General features: G+C 35.2%; 3 protein-coding genes across 7 annotated transcripts in view; 2 read left to right on the top strand and 1 right to left on the bottom strand.

Annotated features, from left to right (window-relative positions):
* The first annotated feature begins 701 nt into the window (after window positions 1-701).
* On the top strand, window positions 702-8,458 carry LOC125822868 (peptidyl-tRNA hydrolase, mitochondrial). Of its 4 annotated transcripts, none has more exons than XM_049502331.1 (10): window positions 702-843; window positions 2,865-2,981; window positions 3,105-3,189; window positions 3,276-3,343; window positions 4,873-4,923; window positions 5,015-5,088; window positions 5,517-5,575; window positions 5,664-5,740; window positions 7,260-7,405; window positions 8,073-8,458. In XM_049502331.1, exons 2-9 carry the CDS (start codon window positions 2,865-2,867, stop codon window positions 7,389-7,391), a joined length of 663 nt encoding a protein of 220 aa, XP_049358288.1. In that variant the 5' UTR covers window positions 702-843; the 3' UTR covers window positions 7,392-7,405; window positions 8,073-8,458. The 4 variants fall into 4 exon arrangements, with proteins under 4 accessions (XP_049358288.1, XP_049358289.1, XP_049358287.1 ...); XM_049502332.1 differs by lacking the exon at window positions 702-843 and adding an exon at window positions 1,483-1,501; XM_049502330.1 differs by lacking the exons at window positions 702-843; window positions 8,073-8,458 and adding exons at window positions 1,949-2,217; window positions 7,603-7,691.
* The window catches only part of LOC125822871 (lysine-rich arabinogalactan protein 18-like), a 217,815-nt gene continuing 208,566 nt past the window's right edge, over window positions 2,814-12,062 (bottom strand). Inside the window, exon 3 of one of the 2 annotated variants that reach the window (XM_049502337.1) lies at window positions 2,814-2,823. The gene's annotated coding sequence lies outside the window, so the exon portion shown is untranslated. Of the gene's footprint in view, window positions 2,824-3,725; window positions 3,736-12,062 lie in introns of those variants that run through there. The other variant, XM_049502336.1, reaches the window with a different exon arrangement.
* Window positions 9,812-11,965, top strand: LOC125822850 (UPF0481 protein At3g47200). The gene is made up of 2 exons (XM_049502306.1): window positions 9,812-10,899; window positions 11,026-11,965. The coding sequence occupies exons 1-2, from the start codon at window positions 9,926-9,928 to the stop codon at window positions 11,672-11,674; spliced, it is 1,623 nt and encodes a 540-aa protein (XP_049358263.1). The 5' UTR covers window positions 9,812-9,925; the 3' UTR covers window positions 11,675-11,965.

Raw genomic sequence — 12,062 nt, 5'->3', positions numbered from 1 at the left:
TCTCAAATTGTTTTGTACGTAAAACTTGAGTCATAAGTTTATATTTTGTAAAAAGTGATCACCGATGTCTAGAGTAAAGAGATTGTTTATACCATGTAAAAAAATTATATCAAAGAATAAGTAGTTACAGTTGTTGAATAGTGATACTTTCTAAAATTTATTTGTATATAAAAGTTTGCAGTCATAAACATTTATTAATGTGCGTTCAACCATATTTTATTGTGAAATTTAAAATAAAATAAAAATATTTTCAAAGTGAAAAATGACCATGAATATAAATTGGAGTTGTTTTATGTTTTTAACTAGGAGCTCCCCATTTTTCATTATTATCGTGACTTGAGCTCACAATCTTAGGATTGAAAGGAAGGATTGTTTTCATCCTAACAACTCCCTCGGGTTAACTTTAAGTTGTATTTTATAATTTTATGGCCAAATGTATCTATGTAATTTCATAAAAATATTTGATTTATCAATGCAATACAATAGAATATTTCAATTAATGAACAATAATTTATTCATTCTATAAAATTATACTTATAATTTTTTTAAAAAAAATTTGATTAGTTTTCGCAACGCATTGCCTCACGAAAATACTATATATAGGTGAGTCACTTTTTAACTTTTCTTATAAATTAGGCACTTCCGCTTAATTTCTTTTTCCAGAAAACGTGAGGTGCTCTCCGTTTCTTCAGTGGTATCAAGTAGAGGTTTAAGGTCATAAAGCATACAAGAATTCTAATGAAAAAAAGTCATACGACGGTCCTAAATTGTTAAGGAAGTACTACTTTACTTTTCATTCAAGAATTCTGAAAACTTATCAAGTTGGAATTTGATTTCAAATAGGTAATTTCTCACCCTTGACCATAATTACATAATACGTATTGTAAAGTGGAAATCACTGTTTAATTTGAATTTTTGCATTAGTTCTTGGGTTTGACGAATCAGGTTCTTGAAAGAGGAAAAAGATGAATGGTAAATTGTTAGAACAGTATTAGTTTTCATTCAAGAACTGTAAAAATTCATCAAGAATTCCAAATAGGTAATTTTGTACCTACACTTGACATAGTTACAGAATACGTATTTGGGATGTATTGTGAAGTGGAAATCACTGTTTGCATTGATTTTTGAGTTAGTTCTAGTTTGATGAATTAGGTTTCTTGAAAAAGGAAACAGATGAATAGTAAATTGTTAGGAATGTTCCAGTTTTTATTCAAGAACGGTAAAAATTCATCAAGAACTCAAGTTTGGAATTTGATTTCAAATAGGAAATTTATCTACCTAAACTCGACTATATATACAGAATATGTATTTGGGATGTATTGTAAAGTAGAAATCACTGTTTGGTTTGAATTTTTGTGTTAGTTCTTGAAATGGGTTTGATGAATTAGGGTTCTTGAAAGAGGAAACAGATGAATAGTAAATTGTTAGAGAAATTCCAGTTTTCATTCAAGAATGGTAAGAATTTATCAAGAACTCAAGTTTGGAATTTGATTTCAAATAGGTAATTTCTCTACCTATACTGTGATACAATTAAAGAAGACATATTTGGGATGTATTGCAAAGTAGAAATCACTATTTGATTTGAATTTTTGTGTTAGTTCTTGGAATGGGTTTGATGAATTAGGGTTCTTGAGAGAGGAAAAAGACGAATAGTAAATTGTTAGAGAAGTACTAGTTTTCATTCAAGAATTGTGAAAATTCATCAAAAACTCAAGTTGGAATTTGATTTCAATAGGTAATTTCTCTACATAGACTGTAATATGATTGTAGAAGACGTATTTGGAATGTATTAGTGAAGTGGAAATCACTACTTTGATTTGAATTTTTTCAGTAGTCTTTGAAATGAATTGGGGTTCTTGAAAGAGGAAAAAGATGAAAGAAAATTGTTGATAAAAGTGGAATTCTTTTGGGTATCCTACTGACAGAGGGTCTATTCAATATTGAGTTAAGGTAAGTTGGAAAAATAGAGAATTTACTCTAAACAATTGTTGAGGAATTTGATAAGTTTTGAGGATATGTGAAGAATACTAGAAGGATCCGTTAGATGAACCTACCGGTCATTGATGAACATATGTATTGTTTTGTAGTTGATTGTGTTGGATTGATTGGTTGCAATTGGATGGTGGAAGCTAATGGTTGGTTATGTAAAGACTACACCCATGTATGTTGAGTTGGTTGGGCTTCAGGACACTACCCTTAGCTAGAAAAGAACCTAAGGTATGTCGTATGTGAAGCTAAAACTTCCTTCGCCATTAAGGCACCACCCTATGTCACATATTTCTTTTGTACATGCCAATACAGCTTATGTGAGATATAGAAGTAAGATCTTCATTTTCTTTACGTTACATTCCCTTGTCTAACTGTCAAAGCTTATAATTAATCATATTACACCTTTAAAGTCGAGTTTTTTCATAACATTTCGTATGACCATATGTGTCTTCAGTTGAAATTCTTAGGAGTCACATGGTATATATGCCACTTATTATTAAAAAAAAAACAAATGGCCATAGTATAGTATAGATTTAACGCATTATGTGATAGAAGCTACCCTTAACAATGGGAGGATAGTCATAAGTTTTACTTGACACACCTGCACCTTAGGCTTGTTTATGAACTATGAGTTGCTCATTTGGTAAGATTGTATAAAGTTGAGAAGTTTGATAGCTTTCACAAATTGTTGGGTTTTATGAGAAAAAAATACTTAAGAAATTCAAATTGCATGTCTTAACAAAATATTAACTTCAAAAGAACTTAATTTCAAATCACGGAAATTATGTCCAAACGTGCCCTAAAAATCCCAAAAGCCGCCTCAAATGTTTTCAATGACCTTTTTCTTTATCAAACCTTGTTGATGTTTACTGCAGATGAATGAGATGCTTAGAAGGATTTGTCGGCGCAACTTCTGCACTTGTTCTCCTAGGCCGTGGCTCTTTGTTGGGTTGGGCAATCCTGGGGATAAATACAGGGGAACGAGACATAATGTAACCTCTATTTCTGGACTAACATTACTTTCTCAGAAAGACTGCATAAAACCTGATCTATTTTGGGTTCCATCTTACTCGAGTGTTCTTCATTAAGAGCTTTATCTTTTGTTTCCGCTATAGGTTGGTTTTGAAATGCTTGATGCATTCGCAAATTCACAAGGAATTCATATGGAGACAGTACATTGTAAAGCTATGTTTGGAAAAGGTCTCTTTAGTTAAACCTTGATTTCTGTTTTTTAAGTGTTCGAAGTACATCTTCATATAAACTTGCTAATATATACCAATTCTCAGGTTTTGTGAATGACATTCCAGTGCTCCTTGCAAAGCCACTAACTTACATGAATTTGAGTGGTGAATCTGTAAGCAATTAAATACGTCTTACTTGTATCATAAGTCTTTTCTGTTTTCTGCTTATGATTGGTGCTGCTTGGATTCTATCTCAAAGATGTGTCTGAATGATAGCTGGTATTCTAAGTGTATTCTGTCGCATAGTGAAAGTGGGTTTACTTGTAAATTTTTCATTTCGCTTGATATGGATCTAGCTGATCTTGTTTATAATTAGTTTAGAGTAAACCCCTCTTTGAATTGGTGGTTATATTCATCCTGGCTCCAGCCATGTATAGTGTTTTCTTGTGTGGGTGGAATGATGCATGGTGAAGCTGTAGATCTCTAGAATAGTTTTTACTGCTGGAAACTTACAGTGCCAACTTTTTGTCTGTGAGAAGTAAGACCCTAATCCTGATGTTTTCAATGCTTAGCTCATATTTCTCTCTGTTAACCTTGAATAGTTTTGGACTAGTTTTCTCTGTTAGTTTCAAGAACAGTTACAACATGTTGAAGTTGTTGATACTGGATACAGTCAGCCTTTGACCACCGAACGTGGAATGCAAGTCCAACATTGACATAATTGGTAGGGTTGTTTTGTCAAAAGTTAACAAGAAACACTGAATGGGGCAAGTCAGATTAGTAGCTTTGTCTCGTGATTAATTAACCAAACTCTTGCCAAAAATGATTCTAACCTGATAAAAATGTTGTTCAGTTATTCTCTGAATTGTTATATTTTGTAAGTTTCTTTGAAAAATTGAGATAAGACTATCTTCTTTGCTTTGATTCTTGTAATTTATCACTGAAACAATCTTAAAGAAGCTACCAAGCTATTTGTCTATGTAGTTTGCAGATCACTTTTATTCCATGAACTAAGCAACCCAGATAGCAGCCTTGTGCTGCCAGTAACAACAACAAACCCAGTGAAATTCCACAAGTGGAGTGTGGAGGTAGAGAGGCTTCCAGAAAGTAGTGGTAATTCATATGCAAAATGCATTTAAGTGGAAAAATGATGTGACCCATGGACCTTAGCACACATTGGGTTAGCTTTTCATATGGACTTAGGGGAGCATGTTTTTGAATGGCAATATTTATCACATTTGTCTGACAATTGACTGTTTTTGTCATGACTGGCCTGTTCACAAGTTAAATGCAAATGTGCAAGCCTGGTCCCATTGTTTTTTCCCAGATTTAGTTCCCTTACAATCAGGTTAAGGGCATGGCCAGCCGTTGCTTCCCCTAGTTTGCCAGGCAGGTTTATACTTAATAGACTCTCATCAGACAATTAAGTTCCTCTGCTTAAATAAGTGAACTTTTATTTGAGAACTTCTATGAATAGAAAATAGCACATTAGCTAGCTCAATTTATGTCATTCAAACTCCATTTTACATGTGCAAATAAAAGATAAAATCCTTGTGACTCCCAGTAGATTTCTACTTGTTGGATGTTGATGTTTTCTGATGTTCTTAATGGGGAATGGAGATATATCGTGCTTTTCATTGATTCTTAGCGTTATCAAGGTGATCAATACTTCTGATGCCCTCTCATTTTTCTATTTCCCCAGATTGGCCCACTTGCAGCATATTACAAGCTCCCTCTCAATCGTGTGGTCGTGGTACGGTATACTAGTTGTTCATATTTTTGATCTAATTGGACATATTGTTTATGTTTTGTTAATGCTTTTCAACAATTGCCTTTTTCTCCAGTTTCATGATGACATGGATTTACCATGTGGAGTTCTTCGTCTTCACCCCAAGGGAGGTCATAACAGACATAATGGGTATGAATGGAATTCTTCTTTATATAAATCTACTTTAAAAAACCCCTTTAATTCAGTACCATGAAACCATCCTCCATCTGTTCATTTTTCCAGTGAATTGTCTATATAGGTTCATCGCTGGAATTTTAATGAACTTAGTAATGAAAACTGCTGGCTATGTCAAAATACCTAAAATAAAACATATCAAGTTATTTTTACCTCAATATAATAAGCATAATATTTTGTTAGAATGGCCACAACATGCGTCCGGACCTCTTTTTGAGTTGTGCATAGAATTTCTCTACCTCTGGAAATCTGTCTTGTTTGCTATGTCAAGTTTTTCATGTTTTTGCTAGTAATTCAGTACCAGAAGAGCTCTGTGTCTTTTCATGTGTGGTGCAGTTTCAGTTGCTGTTAAACTGTATATGATCCGGTTCTCTTTTTTACAGGTTGAAGAGTGTGATTTATCATTTTCGTGGGAATGGAGAGTTTCCTCGGTTAAGAATAGGTTTGTCGAAAGTCTGAAATGCCTAAATGTTCTCTTTTTGGCGTTTTGAGTTTTCAGTATGGAAAATTGAACATAGTTCTCTAACCAGGTATTGGAAGACCTCCTGGTCAGATGGATCCCAAAGCATTCATGCTTCAAAAGTTTAATGTAACTGCAAGAGAACGAGTAAGTTTATAACTCATTGAGTTCTTACATAAAATTGACTCCCTAATGTTCCTTTTCTTGTTTCTGTTCTACAAGCTTTTCTTGAATATCTTTTTGGTAATGTTATTAAAAATTTACTCAAATATCAGTACCAAGAAGGTAATGCAAAAGTTGTAAAAAAAGGTATCAAGAAAATGGACTTTTCAGGTTACACACTAAAGATTCTTGCAAGTTCACAAAAACCAACATATCAGCAACAAAAAACCTCTATCCAAAAACGGTAAATTGTAAATACGTTTAAAATTTACAACAGCTATCATTTCCTTCTTCCCGTCAAATCATCTTCTATTTCTAACTAGCCAAATTGACCATGCAATACATAACAGAATGTCTCCCGAATCTTCTTCAAGCTCTTGTTGATGCTCTTTGTCTATCAAATTCTATAGTTTAATGGCATTACCCAGTGAACTCCATAAATATTCAGAAATGAGGACCATAACTATAATGCAAACAGATGCATATACATGTAATTAGAGGTGACAACTATCCCAAGCCCATTTAACCTGCGCAACCCGCCCAGTATTTTAATAGGTTGGGCAATTACTGATTTTTCTGATGGGCTGATTTAGACAACCCGTTTTAACCTGTAAACTAACTCAGCCCAAATGCAACCGACGTCTCCCATAACTTAAACCGTGAAACACAAACTACAGTTCAGATGATTATAATAATATTAACCTCATCACATGAATCAGGGACACTGTGACAACATTGTTGATTGTATATATCATTTTCTGCTCTATCTTTCTTTGTCTCTGAGGTATGCAATTATATGTTTATTGATAACTCTAAAAAAGAAAGAACAAAAGTTGGATTAGGCTTGGGTTATAGTATACAACCCATTGTTTAGCCCATCATGATCCGCTCATTTTAGCCTTAGTTAACTGTGGGCAGTTTAGTGATTCAAGCTATCTTGACCCGCCCAAATTCAGCCCAAACCGCCCATCTGCCACCCTATATGAAATGCATACGCGTGAAGCTAGTCAACAAAACTTATTATTGATTAGATATAACAGAGAAGTCCATAGAGAATCTTTTTTTAAATGAAAACGACCTTGGAGAATCTATTGAACAAACAGTTGTATTTCTCCAATTTAGAAGAACACTCTTCCTCTGAATTTGGAAATTTTGAGACACATCGTTTATTTGGATTCTCCGGCTCTCCTTCCAATAATTCCACCATCAATTTGGATAAATATGTCTTCTTTTTATCTATTTAGTTGTTGCAAAAAGAAAATTTTGTTAGACATGTTGTAACATGTCATAGACATATTCCCTAGAGTGAAATGTATATCGATATCATATGGAAATCCAACATCGTTTTAAAAGTAAGCATGCTCCAGACATTGAAGCCACGTCAGAATCGGAGAGATCTTTGCTTGATAAAACTAATATATTTGAAAATTGAAAGAATTCCAAATGTATCTGTTTGTAGCTCTAAATCCACTTTGAGTTGAAGATTTATACATTTTACTTGCAGATTGATGCTGCATTACTGGAAGGAGCACATGCCTTGGAGCAAGTCTTATCCAAAGGCTTCTCCGAAAGTTCTAATTGCTTCAATACAACGCAGAAGTACAAGCACATACGATTGCAGACATTGCCAACGTAACGTCATGCATAAAGGTTTCTAGATCTTGTTGTTGCTGCGTCTTCTTTAGTTTCTGTTGATAGCTTAAATAGAAATAATAAGAGTCTCTTCTGTGACCATTCTTATTAGCTAAACATAAGTGAATGAACATTTCATGACCCCCTCCCCCCTACCTATATAATGCGACTTTAGAGGATGCTTTTGATACTCTTGAATTATTTCATGCCTGCAGATATATCCTTAAAAAACTGGCAATTATCTTTATTGTTTAAGCTTTCACGTTGCTTTTGCTCCTTTGGAATTACTTGTACTTGGACAAAAGAAACAAGTAAACCTAGCTGCTCAGTACTCTTAAGATCAATCCATGATAAAGTGACATAAGGAATATTTAGAACTACACATCTCTAGTTGGTGTGATGTGATTTTGACGCCACTCAAAAAAAATAAAATAATAGCAATTAGCATCACTTCCTTTGCTAGTGATTTCCTTTCTACTATTTTTAGTTTTCATGTACAAGCTCTGTTAGTTGTAAGCTACTAAAACTTAATTAGCTCACTTGTGGGTGTTGAATTGGTGTGCAACTGGTCGTTCCATTGTCATCAATGCATCCTTTTACTCGAAATAACCGGCCTTTCCTCTTTACTACTCACTATTAAACTACTACATGTTATCTGCTGTTAAGAAGGGTGGATGTTGTGCAGGTTGAGCTAGGATCAAACACTCACTAAATTTGTCGGAATGCAGCTATGTGAACTGCAGAAAAATTGCAGGACTGTTGAGAATTTCAGTTTCCTGTACAAATATTGTATAGCACTCCGCATTCGACGACTGTAAGTTGGTGAAAAGAAGAATTCCAGGAACCAAACTGGGGCTAAATGGGGGATGGAAGTATAAATTTTGCGTAAGAACCATTTGCATCGTCTTTCCATAATTGTACATTGGCTGTGAACATGGTAAGGTTAACTTTATCATCACTAGAGAATATGAACTTGACAACTCAAAACTTACAGGACTATTGACATGTAATAATTCATGTAATGTTTGTTATTTAGTTGATTATTTAATATTGAAAATATTTTCTATTTTAGGGGTTTATATGTTGCAATGCATTTCTGTTTGTGTTTTGTTTAATGAAGATAAACTTTATTTTGTGTGTTGACAAATTCAGAACGTGAACGAATATGGAATTATTTAAGACAGATTTGTCAAACTTCAAATAATAAACTTATTTTAAAACTTCATCTAACCAACCCCCACCCCTGGCCCCACACAGATGTAACCAAAACTCCAATAATTTATTGAAGGCTCCTTGATTTTATTCGTTGACAAAATAGAACATGAACGAATATGGACAATTATAAAAAGAAAAGATTGTTTTAACATTTTCTCTTGAGCTGACCGAATATTATATGCATGCCTTCTTTTAAATCAAGAAAGAAAAAAAAAAGATTTATCCATTGTTAACGTAAAAGATACTGTACATTTTAGTGTGTTTAGCTTATGAAGTGAAACCTGTTGTAACAACGATTTGAGTTACGTGAGGATACGAATAATTTCCTTGAATTAGTTCCACAACCTAATTACTTTTCGAAAGATGCAGAAAATTCTCGGTGAAATTATAAACCTGCCAGCTGCCCCTCGGTGGAAAAAACTCTTTTTCTTTTTATTAATATACATAATTGTTTATTTATCAGCAATTAAATTGATAATTAACCAATGACCCAATCAGTAGCCTGCCTTTAATAGTGAACTAGACCCAATGGTGTTTCCCATGGGTCATATGTGTGAACTGTCAACAGCTGGTTTTGGCAAATATTATCAGCCACTTCATTTGTTTAATTGCTGCATGTTTCAATTTTTTTAATTCTTTCACATCTCCATGACCATTGGTGGGTCAAATAGATTAAGGCATATGTGAATGAGATCCTCCTAGTTTAATAACTTAGTTCCTATTTGCTAAAAGATCAATGTATGGAGGCTGAGCATCATCAAACACGAAACAAGTTGACCTTTGATCACGCAACAAATTGCCAAATTCAACACTACTAAGAGTTTAATCTTTGAAAAGAGCACACTTACAATCTGATAACAGAGTGTTCAAGATCATGTAGTATTTAGTTATAAAAACGTGAAGAACTAGTTCAATTAGGGTCGTTTAAAATAGTGTGATCAATGAAGTGGTTGAGAGTCGTGAGTTCTCAGGTTTAAATTCCAGCAGAGATAGCCTTGGTGGATAGAGTTATATGATACTTGTTGCTAGTGGGAGATGACAAGTATTTTGTGGAATTAGTGGAGGTGTGTGAAAGCTGATCCGAACACCATGATCATTAGAAAAAATAATAGTGAAGAGGGGTCCAGTATGCAGCATATTCCGCAGTTGGATTAGTTCAACTTCAACATCCTACAATCATTTCTTCTTTATTACATTGTAGTTTAAGCGACGACTTGCTTGTAAGCTAAAGTCTACCTAAAAGCAAAACATTTTTCTTGCTTTAATAGAATGACCCAAATTCCATTCTTTTGAAGAAAAGTAGAAAACAAGTAAAAAAAAAAAATGGTTGCTGTATTCAACAAAGATCTTTTGAGTTGGTACCTCATTACCCTCAAGCTCAAAGAAACTGTTGATGCTGGACTTCAAAATACTCCTACTACTCCTACTCCTACTCCCACCACCAGCAGATCCATTAGTTTTCCAGAATTTCCCCTGCAACGACAACTGTTGCAAAAACAAGAGTATCACCCAGTTGATTCTTTGAAAACTACCCTCGAGGAAAATGTTCATAATGTAGAGGAAGGTCCAAAAACACCAGAATCCGAATGGGTAATTAGCATTAAGGACAAATTAGAACAAGCTAAGCAAGATAATGATGCTGGATCATGGGCTAAACTTTCTATTTACAGAGTCCCTTTAAGCCTAAGAAGAGATGATGATAAAGCTTACATACCTCAAATTGTCTCTTTAGGTCCTTATCACCATGGCAAAAAGCGCCTCCGGAATATGGATCGCCATAAATGGCGAGCTGTTCTCCAAATCCTTAAGCGGACAGATCAGGAAATTAAAATGTATATTGATGCTGTGAGTGAGCTCGAGGATAAAGCACGCGCCTGTTATGAAGGGACAATTGCAATGAACAGCAATGAGTTTGTTGAAATGATGGTTCTGGATAGCTGCTTCGTTCTCGAGCTATTTCGTGGTGTTGCTGGTGGATTCAAGCATCTTGGTTATGCGAGGAACGACCCGGTTTTCGCAATGAGGGGATCGATGCATTCGATTCAGAGAGATATGATCATGATTGAGAATCAAATTCCGTTATTTATCCTTGATCGATTGTATGGGATTCAATCTGATATGCCTGATGAGAAAGGTATTGTAGCTAGGCTAGCTCTGAGGTTTTTTGATCCATTGATGCCAACTGATGAGCCATTGACGAAGAGTGACTTGACCAAATTGGAGTCATCAATGGGACGTTCTGCTTCTTTTGATCCATTAGCAGACCTTGCTGGACTTCATTGCCTCGATGTTTTCAGGTACAGTCAAAATGGGTTAAATCAATAAACGGCTCATGACTCAACCCTTCCCAGTTTATTTGGGTGGATTCGAGTTGGACTGGTTGATAAAAAAAAAGGAGCTAATTTTGTCATCTCTATTTTCAGGAGGAGCCTTTTGCAGACAGGGCCTAAGCCAACGCCTAGGACGTGGATCAAGCGTTGGTCACATTCGAGTCGGGTGGCAGACAAACGCAGGCAGCAAATGATTCATAGTGTTTCAGAGCTGAAAGAAGCTGGGGTTAAGTTCAAGAAAAGGAAGACTGATAGGTTCTGGGATGTAAAATTTAAGAATGGAATCCTCAAAATGCCTCGGCTTTTAATTCATGATGGTACAAAGTCACTTTTCCTCAACCTGATTGCTTTTGAGCAGTGCCATCTTGACTGCACCAATGACATAACTTCGTACGTAATTTTCTTGGACAACTTGATCGATTCACCAGAGGATGTTAAGTACCTCCATTACTGTGGAATAATTGAGCATTGGCTTGGCAATGATGCTGAAGTTGCTGACCTTTTCAATCGGCTTTGTCAAGAGGTTGTTTTTGACGTCAATGACAGTTACCTTTCACAGTTATCCCAGCAAATTAACCGGTACTACGACCACAGGTGGAATGCTTGGCGTGCTACTTTAAGGCATAAGTATTTCAACAACCCATGGGCAATCATCTCCTTTGCTGCTGCTGTTATTTTGATACTCTTCACCTTTGCACAAACGTTTTATGGAGTCTATGGCTACTACAGACCACCTCAATAGTTTTCACTCAATTCTCCAGATTGATTTTCACAATTCGTAAACAATAGTCAATATACATTGTGCCAAGATGTTGGGCCACAACCGCCTAGCTACACCGGCATTTGAATTATTATTTCCGTTTTTTGGTGCTTTTACATCGACCGGTCGATGGAAAGCCAGGAGAGTTCTTTTTCTTTCTCATTTTTTTTGGCGTGGTCTTCGGTAGACCGTGCTCAAAATACAAGTTGATACGCACTTGTAATTGTGAAGAATGCTCAAATGATATGTCAAACTGAATTTTTCAAAGAAATTACATGTGGAACATTGTCGATCTCACTAATTACTGTTAACCAACTACATTCAACTCTTTATTTACCCCCAAAGAGAGGCTTCAGGCATAGTTGAAGCC

Source organism: Solanum verrucosum, unplaced genomic scaffold (genome assembly GCF_900185275.1).
Source record: "Solanum verrucosum unplaced genomic scaffold, falcon-dt-bn FXZP01000103.1, whole genome shotgun sequence".
In the NCBI taxonomy this organism is placed as follows: Eukaryota; Viridiplantae; Streptophyta; class Magnoliopsida; order Solanales; family Solanaceae; genus Solanum; species Solanum verrucosum.
This window is presented reverse-complemented; position numbering and strand designations above follow the sequence as displayed.